This window comes from Anastrepha obliqua, chromosome 2 (genome assembly GCF_027943255.1).
Source record: "Anastrepha obliqua isolate idAnaObli1 chromosome 2, idAnaObli1_1.0, whole genome shotgun sequence".
NCBI lineage: Eukaryota > Metazoa > Arthropoda > Insecta > Diptera > Tephritidae > Anastrepha > Anastrepha obliqua.
The window spans coordinates 52,101,255-52,114,323 of NC_072893.1; the positions used below are offsets into that span (position 1 = coordinate 52,101,255).

At 39.3% G+C, this 13,069-nt stretch overlaps 1 protein-coding gene across 1 annotated transcript; it reads right to left on the bottom strand.

Annotated features, from left to right (window-relative positions):
• Positions 1 to 275: 275 nt before the first annotated feature.
• On the bottom strand, positions 276 to 10,417 carry LOC129237939 (uncharacterized). Its single transcript, XM_054872941.1, has 4 exons — positions 9,927 to 10,417; positions 4,500 to 4,668; positions 899 to 1,210; positions 276 to 837 (listed from the first exon to the last, which is right to left on the bottom strand). Exons 1-4 carry the CDS (start codon positions 10,280 to 10,282, stop codon positions 427 to 429), a joined length of 1,248 nt encoding a protein of 415 aa, XP_054728916.1. The 5' UTR covers positions 10,283 to 10,417; the 3' UTR covers positions 276 to 426.
• Between the last annotated feature and the right edge of the window lie 2,652 nt (positions 10,418 to 13,069).

A 13,069-nucleotide genomic window follows, 5' to 3' on the forward strand; every position in this document is an offset into this window, starting at 1 on the left:
CACATATGTATGTGAATATCTAGCCTTGGGCATTCTTCGTTTTACGAAAGCAATGCTACGCCTGGTTGAACTATAGAGACCTTGGAGTCCTAGGGAAAGCAGTTGGTCGAGGATAAAAATCACCTATCGCCTGCAACATTGAGTCACTCTATATCACCAAATAAAAAACAAACTTACACTCATATCGACGTGATACCCAAGCTGAACACTGCACTCCCTGCACTCCCTCCGCCCTAGAAAGTTAAAACATCTCTCAAAAACTATATTATCTTCTTTATATAATAAAAATTTACATTATATTGTACATTAAAATTAAAAAATACGGGTAATGGAATGCATGGAATAATGAAAATAAAAAACGACGATATGAAATGAGCCAATGGCTAACTGCCGCCCCTGTTTAGCTTCTTCACCTCTAGTAGCTTCTCAATCGAATATACCCAGTTCATCGAAACGTCTAAGAGCATATCGTAACGTATCTGTGGTGCGTGGATTCGATGAGAACATCAGTTGCACTTTCTTGCGCGCAAATTCCTGATTACTCAACGCTTCTATGCTATTGTCTACAGAATCCTCTTTGCGCATCGCCACCATTGGCAAGAAAGCGTAAGACGAAAAGAAGCCATACAGTTCGCGAGCGCGTATTTCCATTTCAATGTCGTACAAAGTAGGGATGTGTGCGTAGTGCATACGTTCGAGCGAATCACGCAATGCCTGGTAGTAGCTGCGCACGAGGAAGTCACGACGATTCACAAGCACATCCAGCTGTACGCTACTATTTAGAAAGAAATTTATATCGCAGCCAGGACTACCGAAGAAGCTGTTTTGAAAGTCGACCTGCAAACGAAAACGAAAATTATATTTACATTTTTAGTGGCTTTTTGCTGAGGTAACTCACGAATATTGCATCGATGGGCTTTGTCGGCTCATTCGCATCGTATTTGTACATGAAATTGTTAACCCACAAATCGCCATGATTTAGCACAGTCAGCTCGCCAGGCGTGGGTTGTCCCGTTATTACGAGGTTCTCTTTGATATTGTCACAGTGGCGATGCAATTTCACGGCAATCGATTCATAATCAGGCCACTTTGCCACCACATCGGCGAGTGTGCGCAACTGGAGTGTCATGAAGTCAATGAAGCGTTCATTGGTGCGTATGTAGTGCTCGTCTAGCATGCCGGTGGTGAATTGTTCACGAACAGAGGGGTCCTGAAGTGCGAGAATTTGATAATAAATTTTGATTATCATAGACAGAATCACACAAATGGAATGAGATCCAATAGATTTTTAGTTCTAGTGAATCTGTGTGGGTACTTCCTAGGACCCGAGCTAAGTGAAATTATCCTAATTCTATAAAAATATAAGACATGGGCATACGAGGGCGGTTCAATAAGTACCCGTGTTTGATGACAGAGGGCGTTCCTGAGGGAAGTTGGTGTTAGCATCGGGTGCTGCCATCTATTAAACGACGGCAAAACAAATTTCAGACTGATTAAAAGTTTGGATTTGGCAGCTATTCAAGTAAGACGACATGTTTCGTGATTTTCGCTAAGATGGAAAAAGTAGTATCGTTCGGTAACTCGCTTTTTGTTTTTGGGTGGGAAAAATGCGAGGAGATAAAAGCAAAGTTGGATGCTGTCTATGGGGACGCTTCGCTGTTGAGGAGCCACCAGGACGCCCGGCTGACGTGATTATCGAGGAAATAATTCAAAAAGTCCACGACATGATTCTCGCTGATCGACGAACGAAAGTGCGCGAAGTAACAGAAGCCATAGGTGTGTCGACCGGAACGGCAATTAATGTTTTACATGATGAAGTCCGCTATTGCTCACGGCGGACAACAAGCGGTTACAGCATTTAACTTCAAAGCAATGTTTGGAGCAATTTAAACGTGATGCGAAGGAATTTTTGCGTCGAGTTGATGAAACCTGGATTCATCATTACACACCAGAAACTAAGCAACAATCAAAACACTGGGTTTTTTCCGGTGTATCTGCTCCAAAGAAGGCGAAGACAGTCCCATCGGCTGGAAAGGTCTTGGCGATGATTTTTTGGGATACGAACGACATCATCCTCATGAATTTTTTTAGGAAAAGGAAGAACAATTACAGGATAGTACTACAGTGAGTTATTGGACCACTTTCACAAAAAAACTGAAAGAAATGCCGGGTATTCACCCGGTCTGGCTCCCTGTGACATTTTCTTGTTCCATAACATGAAGAAATGGCTCGCGGGAAAAAAAATTTAGTTCAAACAAGGAAGTCACCGCCGCGATAGAGGCGTATTTGGAGTGTTCGACAAATCCTATTTTTGAAGGGATTAGAAAATGGGCGAAGCGTTGGGAGAAGTGTATTTTTCTAAAAGGGACTATGTTGAAAAATAAAAAGAAGATTTTTGAAAAAAATGGTGTCGTCATTGCTATCACGGGTACTTAATGCGGGCCCCTCATATACATAGGTATTAAATGAAAGAAGAAGGTGAAGAGTTTTAAAAATATAATTTTTTTCATAATAATTCTTGTTAGAAAATTTGGAAATTTTTTAGGATTTGTTTTTTTTTTTGTAAATGTTCGTCCTTCGCTATTCTCGTAATAAAGACCAATTAACAATTTTCATAGTATCATTATTATCTGAAAGGTCTGTTGTGCCCTCTTCATGGATTCAGAGTATTTCTCTAAGCCCAACTTCCTCATTAAAGTTTGGTATTTCTACTATTTTATTGAGCTTTATTTGCTCCTCTTAGTAAATCGGCACAATCATATAATTGCACAAAGAAATTTTATCCCTTCGCACCAGTTTGTATTCGGGAAGCATCATTCTACCGTCGAGCAGGTCAACTTATAAGGGGTGAACGAACGGGTTAAGGTAGTTATTAGTTTTTTTTACAGATTATTGTCAAACTAATTACAAAATTTTTTTCACTATTTTTTTACATCTCATGAATGACTTACGCCCCCGCAACGTTTACAAATCGTACAATTGAATTACGAAAATCGACGCTCTGTAAAAAATGTTCATCGCGCGCTCAGGCCAATTTATGGTGTTCAGCGATGAGGCCCATTTTTGTCTTAATGGCTACGTCAAAAGCAAAATTATTGTATTTGGGCTGAGCAACCCAAAGCCATTCAAGAATAGCCATTATATCCATTGAAACAACCATTTCTGGCGGCCTATGGGCTAGAGGCATCATCGGCCCATATTTCTTCAAAGACGAGGCTATCGCTATCGCTATCGCACTAGAACAAACGACTTTTTGAGGGCAGAAATTTGAGCTCATGATCTCCACAGTATTTGGTTTCATTATGAGGGCGGATGGCTCTACTTACCATACAGCGCGTGGAACAATGAATTTACAGCGTCGTCGTTTCGGTGAGCTATTTATCTCTCGTTTCGGACCAGTGGATTGGCCACCGAGATCGTGTAATCGGTGTGTAAAGTCTAAATCCTTCGATTGAGGCATTGGAAGCCAACATTACTAAGATTATTCACGAGATACGACCGAAGTGCTCCAGCGAGTCATTCAAAATTGATGTTTACGGATGGCCGAATTATGGCGCAATTGCGGCCAACATTTGAAAACGATTATACTCAAAAATTAAATGTTATGAAAGGTTCCACACAAAACTAATAAAGATTGCCCAATCAATTCGGATTTCCGTTGTTTTATTTCAATTTAAAATCCGATACCTTTTTGGGTGTTTGGTCGAGCTCCTCCTCCTGTTTGTGACGTGCGTCTTGATGTTGTTCCACAAATGGAGAGACCAAACTTTTAAGTCGACTCAGAACGGCAGATGTTTCAGAACCTAAGTACTCCGAATGGTAGTCACGCACGACGCCCATTAGTTAACCAAAAGTTAAAAACAGTCGAATATTGAAAGACGAAAATTTCAAAAAAAAAATAATTGTTTTACACATTTTTTGTCAAGGTTTGTTATTGAAAGAATATATTTTTGCATTCTCTTGACATTATTCTCTCATTTGAGACTTGCATATACATATGTAAGTGTGTATCTCTGTGTTATATAATTTTATTGATTTTTTTAATGCTGGTTCTAACTGAAATTTGCGGTCCTTAAAAAAAAAAATCCTGACGTGATAATGAACAACTAAAAACGTAGATTTACTATTTAGTGTCGCTTATCGATTTGCTTGCGATTTGAGAAAAAACGTTCAAATTTGCAACACTGTGTAATATAAAAATTGTTTACGTACTTCCATATTTATGCATATCAAACGAAATTAAATAATTGCGCATTAATCATCGAAGCAGCGTCAATTAAAATTTTAACTTGTTTACATTTGGCAAACGATGAACGTTTTATGTGGGCTTTTTTCTTGTTTTTTTTTTTTTTGTTTTTTGTTTTTTGTTTTTTGCTTATCACTTTAATCCGCAATGCAATGCTCCAAACTCAAGAGCTAATGCGTAATTTAAAATGGACTGCATTCAATTTACGATCTAATTAATAACTGCAAGGCATCGCGCCCAAATCAATACGAACCTTTTCTGCCAACACCATAGAAGTCGCATGGAATTTGCCCAATTTTTGCAGTATAACCACACAGTGTGCCTCATCAAGTCCATTTTGTCGGCTGGCCAATTTGTAGCCATACTGGGTGAGGTCATCGAAGACAATGGTCTGTATGGGTTCTCTGGTGGTGTAGAAACATCTGAAGGGAAATATTTTGAGTTAATAATTTTATGTAGACAAAATAATAAAAAAAAATAAATAAAAAAAATAAAAATGAGAGAATGCACCGATCGATGCATCGAAATTTTAATTTTCTGCCATATGCGAATGATCTCAAGATACGTAGTTTCTGTCGTAAGAAATACAATATGCTACAGTCTTTAATGTTAAATATTGCAAATTTGTATTTGTTCTGAATTTACATCTTAAATGTCAGTTCTGAATTTTGTTAGACATTAATGAATAAATGAATATACTCAGTAAATCCTCAATCGGAATTAGACCATTTGCACTGCTTCTGCTAGCACAATTGTCTGCCATCAAATGTCAACAAGTGTTTACACTCTACCCCTGCAGGGTAGGAAAATACTAAAAGCAGATTAACTGACACGAGGGGATCTGCCATGAATAACATTCTTGCAGAATTGGAGTTCACACCACTGGGTGAAATCAAGAATGCAATCTCATCAAAATACCTGCGAATCGGGGATTGTAAATGGAGAGTTCAGACGGCATGCAAAGTTAGCAGCACGTTATGGCCCACCTACAGCCACAAACAAGGGACAACATTGACAAATATGAAACGAAGGGATGCCTGCAGACTCACGGCTGTACTAACTGGCTTCTAGCCCAGAGGAGAGCAAGTAGCCAAAATTGGTATCCATAACAAAATATACACTGTCATAGTTGTAATCAACGGGAGAAAAAGGAAACTATCTTCCACTTCCTCTGTAAATGTCCTGCCCTATGGAAGGCGAGGAAGTTAATCTTTGGCAAACCGCTTTCTGAACACCCCGAAGAGCTGGCTAATATAGACGTAAACAACGTTATAGGTCAATCGCACAGACTGGGTATGAACGTAAAGGAATATTCCCTAAAACTTGTTGGTAGCGAGGGTATGGAAACAAAATGGTATAGAAGCGCTTATTGGATTCTTGGAGGATCATCACTTCAACTAACCAACCAGCCATACTCACTCTTATACGAGTATGAGTAAACTCTCTGGGTTTCTCTTTAGCTACATTACTGTAGTCAAAGACGGTAGTGTATACTTTGAGTTTTACTGCTCATATTAATCATCAATTTTATCCGCCGTGACAGAGGGTCGCTCTCGGGTCTATGTACTGTTAAAATCCAATATGTACCACGTTAGTACATCTAGGCTCTAGTATAGGGTTTTTCGGTAAGAGCGCTTCAACTTTTGAACTTTTTTGAATAAAACACAAACGGTTTAACTTTTTTAACTAATTTTTTTTTTTTATTATCGAGTTTGAACATATACATTTAAGTATGAAATTCGATTTCTTTTGCATGACCACCGCGTTCACGTTTTACGAAGTCCATTCGTTGAACCCAATTTTCAACCACTCTTTTGCATAAATAGGCCGAAATTCCAGCAATTTCGCGTTCAATATTGGCTCTGAGCTCACAAATCGTCGCCGGCTTGTTACTGTAGACCAATGACTTCACATAACCCCAAAACGGGACGGCTTGTTAAATGGACCGTAAAATGGCCCTAATGCTCTTAAAGTAGCAGCAACAGAACGATTATTTTCATAAAAAATTTGCACGATTTGCAATCGTTGCTCAAGTGTGTAGCGTTCCATGATGAAATGTATACTAATGAAGTTTACAAATGGCAAGCGAAAAATAAAAAATATTGCGTCGTTCGCCCTCCCTATCGGAAAAAAGTTGAAGCGCACCTATTGAAAACCCCTATATATATGTGTATATATAATTGCAGTTACATCCGCTGCTACAGATTTGGCCGGGCTCCTCCACCTATTTAAGGTGTGCAACTTAATGTGTTTCCACGAAAACGGTAGATGGTTTTTATGAGGACCTTTTTCATGACAGAAATACACTCGGAGGTTTGTCATTGTCTGCCAAGGTGCGACCGCTATCAGAAAACACATATTCCCCCATATGAATGCGTTGCTTGCTTTTGGGTTTGAAAACATTAAGAGAGCAGACATTTTTTCTCCTTTGCAGATTTTTTGTTAATATAATCAATGAGTATGTGGGACCTACTTTGTGAAGGACCCGTCGAACATTGTCTCTCTCCATATTACGCAGCTAAAGCGGGGTTGGTCCAGTACAATGTGTGTATTATACGAATAAGAAAGGAATACGTCAGAGCACCTCCTTTGCCACTGACCTCCTCTAAGCAGAACCCGTTACATTTGCCTGGGATCGGTATATTTTTCATCTCTGAAGGGTAGTGTAGTGTTTGGGTACACTACAAATACAAAATTATGGTGCCCACACAAGCTCAAGCTTTTTTTCTCAACGTAAGGGAGTTCAGCCGCCGTAGCCGAATGGGTTGGTGCGTGATTACCATTCGGAATTCACAGAGAGAACGTTGGTTCGTATCTCGGTGAAACACCAAAATTAAGAAAAACATTTTTCTAATAGCGGTCGCTCCTCGTCAGGCAATGGCAAACCTCCGAGTGTATTTCTGCCATGAAAAAGCTCCTCGTAAAAATATCTGCCGTTCGGAATCGGCTTAAAACTGTAGGTCCCTCCATTTGTGGAACAACATCAAGACGCACACCACAAATAGGAGGAGGAGCAGAAGCTCGGCCAAACACCCAAAAAGGGTGTACGCGCCAATTATATATATATATATATATATAAGGGAGTTCAGCCACAGATAATTTTTGAACAGGATAAGCGCATTCCAGTGCCTTAAAGACAGTATAAGCATTCAAAGGACTGGAACTATTGGATGTACCTTACTCTTATTTACTAACTCTAACCTCCTTAACTTGTATATGCCTACGGGGAAAAACTCGAACTAGAGAAAGAAATTCCTTTGTAGTTCAGTACAAGTACTATTTTTGGCAATTGGACACCGCTTCGCTCAGAGTGCAATAAAAATGAAAAGAACGCCGCCTGTGTTACGAGATAGATAAAGGAATTGGGATAGATATAGACATATAGTATAGAAAATAATTACTAGGAAAACCTGAACTATACGATCCGGCACTCGAAGTGTAACCAACTTCAGACCGCTCGCGCAGCTGATGCCCGTGCATCAGTTGTCTGTCAGTTGGCTAATTGACAGTCCAGAGTATTGTTTACAAGCGCACAGAAGCATTTTGCCGAGAGTAAACGCGAAAAAAGAAAATCAGTAATGGATTTCAAACGTAATGGTGTGATTGCATTATATTTGGCTGGAAAATCACAACCAGCGATTGTTCGTAAGCTGGAGCACCTTAAAGAACTAAAGTGTTTCTTTATCGCACCATTACTCGTCACAATGATACTGGTAGCATCGCGAGACGTCATGAAGGTGGTCATTAAAAGACTGCAACGTCATGTGAAATGTTTCAAAAAGTGAAGAAGCGAATTGAGCGAAATCCTATCGACGTGCCAATCAAATAGCGAAAGAACTGAAAATATCGCATATTGAAAAAAAGATCTCAAAGTCAAGCCTTACAAGATCCAAAGGTCGCATGATCTCACACCAAAGCAGCAACAAGTCAGACTTGAGAGAGCGAAGGAGTTGCTTCGCTTGGCCGAAAGCGGTCAATTTCCGAACATTGTGTTTTCTGACGAGAACATTTTTTAAATTGAGCAACTCGTAAACTCCCAAAACGATGGGGTTTATTTGACCGACCGTTCATACAAGAATTTGAGTCATCGATTGGCCACCAGGAGGCAGTACCCGCCACAGGTAATGGTTTGGGCCGCTGTAACCGCAAATGGGCGCTCTCCAATTGTTTGGAGCATCGAGCCTGGCGTCAAGGTAAATGCGAAATATAATCGGGAAAGTATTCTGCAGGTTGGCCTGAAGCCGTGGGCAGACAAACACTTCGATCGCAGACCATGGACGTTTCAACAGGACTCGGCGGCACCGTCTCACAAAGCTCGAGTGAATCAAGAATGGCTAAAAAACAACGTTCCGAACTTCATAACGTCCACACAATGGCTCTCAAATTCACAGACGCGAGTCCGATGAAATATTCTCTTTGGGCCATTTTGGAGAGCAAGGTCCACACTAAAAGATTCACCAGTCTCGAGACGCTGAAAAAGGCCATTGTCCGCGAATCGGCCAAAATACCGGCAAGTCACATTCGGGCAGCTTGCGATTCGTTTCTGGACCGTCTCAAGGCCATAATCAGGACAAAAGGTGGTCATATCGAGCAAAAGTAAATTAATTCTTAATTTTGTAATATTTTCTCACATTTTTTACTTTGAATTATAATAATAATAATTGGGGCGTACACCCTTTCTGCGTGTTTGGACGAGCTCCTCCTCCTATTTGTGGTGTGCGTCTTGATGTTGTTCCACAAATGGAGGGACCTACAGTTTCAAGCCGACTCCGAACGGCAGATATTTTTATGAGGAGCTTTTTATGGCAGAAATACACTCGAAGGTTCGCCATTGCCTACCGAGGGGTGATCGCTATTAGAAAAATGATTTTCTTAGTTTTGGTGTTTCACTGAGATTCAAACCTACGTTCTCTCTATGAATTGAATAAAAGTAATTTTCCAAATCAAAATTATGGCCTTTTTAATTGGTTACACTTCGAGTGCCGGACCCTGTAGAGGGAGAGACATATTAAAACGCTCGGAATGATGAGGGGAGTCAATTTAGTCATGTCTATACGGTCATTTGTCCGTGCGCACCACAGCTTAAGTGTAAATATTTGAATGAAATTGGTTGCATACCTATATTACTCTTGAGCTCACGTACTTTTGATCCAATTGTATTGAAATAGGCAATGTCGGTCAATAGCCACGCCCACCTGTCATATAACGGTAATTAAAACATATATTTTAAAAACGTAATATCTCTATTACGAACTAAACAAAATTCCAAGTTTGGTACAAATTTAGAAAAAGGGGCGGCGCCACACCCACCAATAGGCTGTTTCTCGATAACGACTTAATAAAACTCGCCCGAACTTGATTCAAGTATTATTGCTCTTCAACTCATTTAAATCCGTCATAAATATTATTGAAATCGGATAACACCACGCCTACTTTTCTTAAATGTAAGCCTAATTTTTGTGCATTCGTCTGATGTTACAAGCTATAACTCTCATTGTCTAAGACTTTGTTTGATTCCAAATGAAATTTTTCCAGCCAGTCCAAATGAAATTTTGCGCAGTTATATTAAGTTCGATCCGTGCTGAATTTGGCCTCCCCTACTCGTTACTAATTCAACCACTTTTGACCCAAAATATCTCAATCAAACTACAGTCTATTAGCCACGATATCCTCTACTCACTTGGGTCCAAATTTCGCGCCATCCCCTATCAGCACTTCCAGCCGTCCAAGCACATCGAAATAGAAAATCTTCTCGCGCAAATATACCGCCAATTCTTCCAGGAACTGTGTGGCCGGAGTTATCGCAATACTTTTCACAATCAACGCCAACTCTTCGTCCAATTGACGTTTGCTACTTCTATACAAAGCTTTTGCGCGATATATTTTACTGCAATAATTCTCACCGCCCCCATTCGATTCGGCGAATATGATTTTCTTTATATCGACACGCATGTCACGCAGGCCATCTTCCAGGGCAGCCTTGAAGAATTGCTCATTGAGGTATTGCGGTGGCTCATTTTGTATTTCTAGTTTCATCCTGCCGTTGGTTTTACTTTCTGGATTGTCTATGAATTGGAAATTCTCTCAGCTATTTTTTTTTTTTTTTTACTTTTACTTTTATACGTGGCGAAAACACAAAATCCGTTAGATTAATGCAAAACGGTTCGAGCTTGTGAGGCAATTCTATTGGAACTGTGAACGATACCCGGTGTCCACACCTAAATATAAACTCAGAGCTTAGCTGTAGCATTGCCGATGGTTGTTATCTATGAAATGCGCTGCTAACGTCAACGTCACCGTCCTCAATGTGGCATTGCGCTTTCAGCGAACCGTAGTTGCCGTGTTGGGATAGCGGGACTATCATTAACGACTCCCGTATACTTTCATACTTCTACAGCGCCACACTTACATAGATGTGCATGTAAGCAGAGCAGCCACACACATAAACAGAGATAAATGCAGCGACCAATTGTGGCCTCGCAGATAGACCTGCATTATCTTTCAAGTGGCTGTTGTATATTATTTGGGAAAGCTTCAAGAAATGTGTGTGTTCGCGAAAAGCAAATTTGGTTGTAGGATGCGTAGTCCCATGCATTTTTTTTTTGTTCTTTCAGAACTTTCGCTCTAGGAGTGTGAATATTATTTTCTCCTTTTTGAAAGTGATTTCGGATGTTGACTAATGACCTGCGCAGGAACTTATCTTTTCGCTCTCAGTATTCAATTGATCTTCTTTTTTTTTGTTTTGAAATTTGCTTGCTTTATTTTCTTAAATGAGTGATAGGCTATGCCAATGTTGAGCTAAAACAGGAGTGTCTTCGATTTTTTCTTAGATTCAATTTTTTTTATAAAAGAAATCCAAAAAATAATGTCAGGAGTTCCCGGATATTTGTGATAAGCGAATTGAATATAGGAATGTCGATCCACTTCCTGTTTAATTCCCAGTATTAATTTCTGATATTCCATTGACCTGATATGTATATTAGACGGCCGCTGATGCTTAGTGTAAGGAATCGGCAAATTCATTGTTCAACATAAAAAGAAAAAGTAACAAATTTCCGACACCGGCTTATGATAAAAGAGGCCAAAGAATAATATCTGTCATAGGCGTTTTTAAAATTTGCATCTGAATTTCTTTTGAACTCGAGTCAAAGCTAACCCCTTCATGCATTTGAGGCATAAAATATATTGTATAATGTAAGCTTAGGGATCGTGAATCCGATCCAGTGGATGGAAGATGATTTTCTTACCGGACGTGCTCTTGAAATGTTATGAAATCGCGTAAAATAGACTCAAACAAATGCAACGACTTGTATCATCTTCTCTGCGCTATGAAATAGCGATTATCCCAGCAGATCGCCATGCTGCAAGAATTTTCTTTAAAGTAACGAACAAGCACCATCATCATCATCATAGCGTCTACAGCTCGAGGTATGCCAATGCTGTACACTTATTGTACGTAAAGTGGAAAATATTCCTCTTCCATGACTTATGTAGATGAAATATTATTAACAACACAGCATCTTAGAATAAAAAAACTATAAAACACTTACTGTACTTTGTTATATCACACAATATGAACAGTTCGAATCGATATTCAAAGAGCAGTTCAAACAGGTTTTTCACTCAAAAAATCATTACTCAAAAACAACTGATTTTAGCAACTGAGCATTCAGCACAATTGAAGTTTGAGGTGTCCTCTTGATTTGGAAAAAAAAGTACACATTTGAAATATGGAATTTCGAAAAAATTTCGCACATTTTGTTTTTCGCAAAATAAACAAATTTCAACTACTTTTTTGCTATTCTTTGTACACGAAGTCGCTCGTGCAAGTAATGACGATCATTTTGAACCTAGAATCATTAAAATCGGTTCATTTTTGACTAGTTATGAGTAATTAAAAAAAAAATTATATAATTAAAAAAATCGATTTTGAGCCGAAAAACAAAATTGCCGAATTTATTGAAAAACATTTTTTTCGGGCGATCAAAAAAATATGTGTCTCATTATTTTGACAGGAGTTGAGTTGAAATGGAAAACACCAGAGATAGTTCGTCAAGACTCATGTTTCAGATCCACACGTTGCTATTGACCTTATAAGGGTTCTATAGATCTATAGCTTGCACGTCCATGACGTGCTAACGAGCTTTGCTTCGCGACCTTACCAAGTACTTAGTATTTTCGATATTGACTTCTAGAGCAACTAGCTTTGCTTTGTTAATTAGATTCACCACGTTGTCGGCAAGCACATGTTGGTTTCTTCCGATGATAGCAAGATCGTCAGCCTAGCCACAGACCTGAACGCTCCTGGAGAAAATGGTCGATAGCAGTAACAAACAATAATATAGTAATACGGGGCATCAGATGTGATAATCGCAGAATCTGCATGGAATTGACTAGTAATATGAATTTCATACGTCTGACCGAGCTTTCATCTAGAGACCTGTCAATTAGCATCAGAGGATATCAACGAAATGTTGAGCTGGCATAAGGATATTTACCAGAGGATGAAACTCAGGTACCTCCCGATTTAGTCCGCAAACTGGTAGAATAATGCGAGAAGTGTAGATTGCTTTTAATACTTGGATGCGACGCCAATGCGCATAACGAAACAAGAGGAAGCATAGATACTAACAAGCGCACTAACAAAACATAAATTAGAAATTTTGTAATACGGGTATTTTTCCCCCTTTTTCCTTGTTCACTCCACTCCAGTCTTGCGTTGGTTTCGTTAATCTATTTTGCCCATCTGCCTAAATTTTCAATACGCTTGAATTATAATAGTTTCTCAACTTCTCGCAAATATCAGTGAACTTCTGGCATTTG

Coding starts and splice junctions, on each gene's coding strand:
- LOC129237939 (XM_054872941.1), bottom strand. CDS start 10,282: ATGAAACTAGAAATACAAAATGAGCCACCGCAATACCTCAATGAGCAA. Junction 1,211..4,499: donor CTATGGTGTTGGCAGAAAAG/GTTCGTATTGAT, acceptor CTCGCACTTCAG/GACCCCTCTGTTCGTGAACA. Junction 838..898: donor AGCCCATCGATGCAATATTC/GTGAGTTACCTC, acceptor TTTCGTTTGCAG/GTCGACTTTCAAAACAGCTT.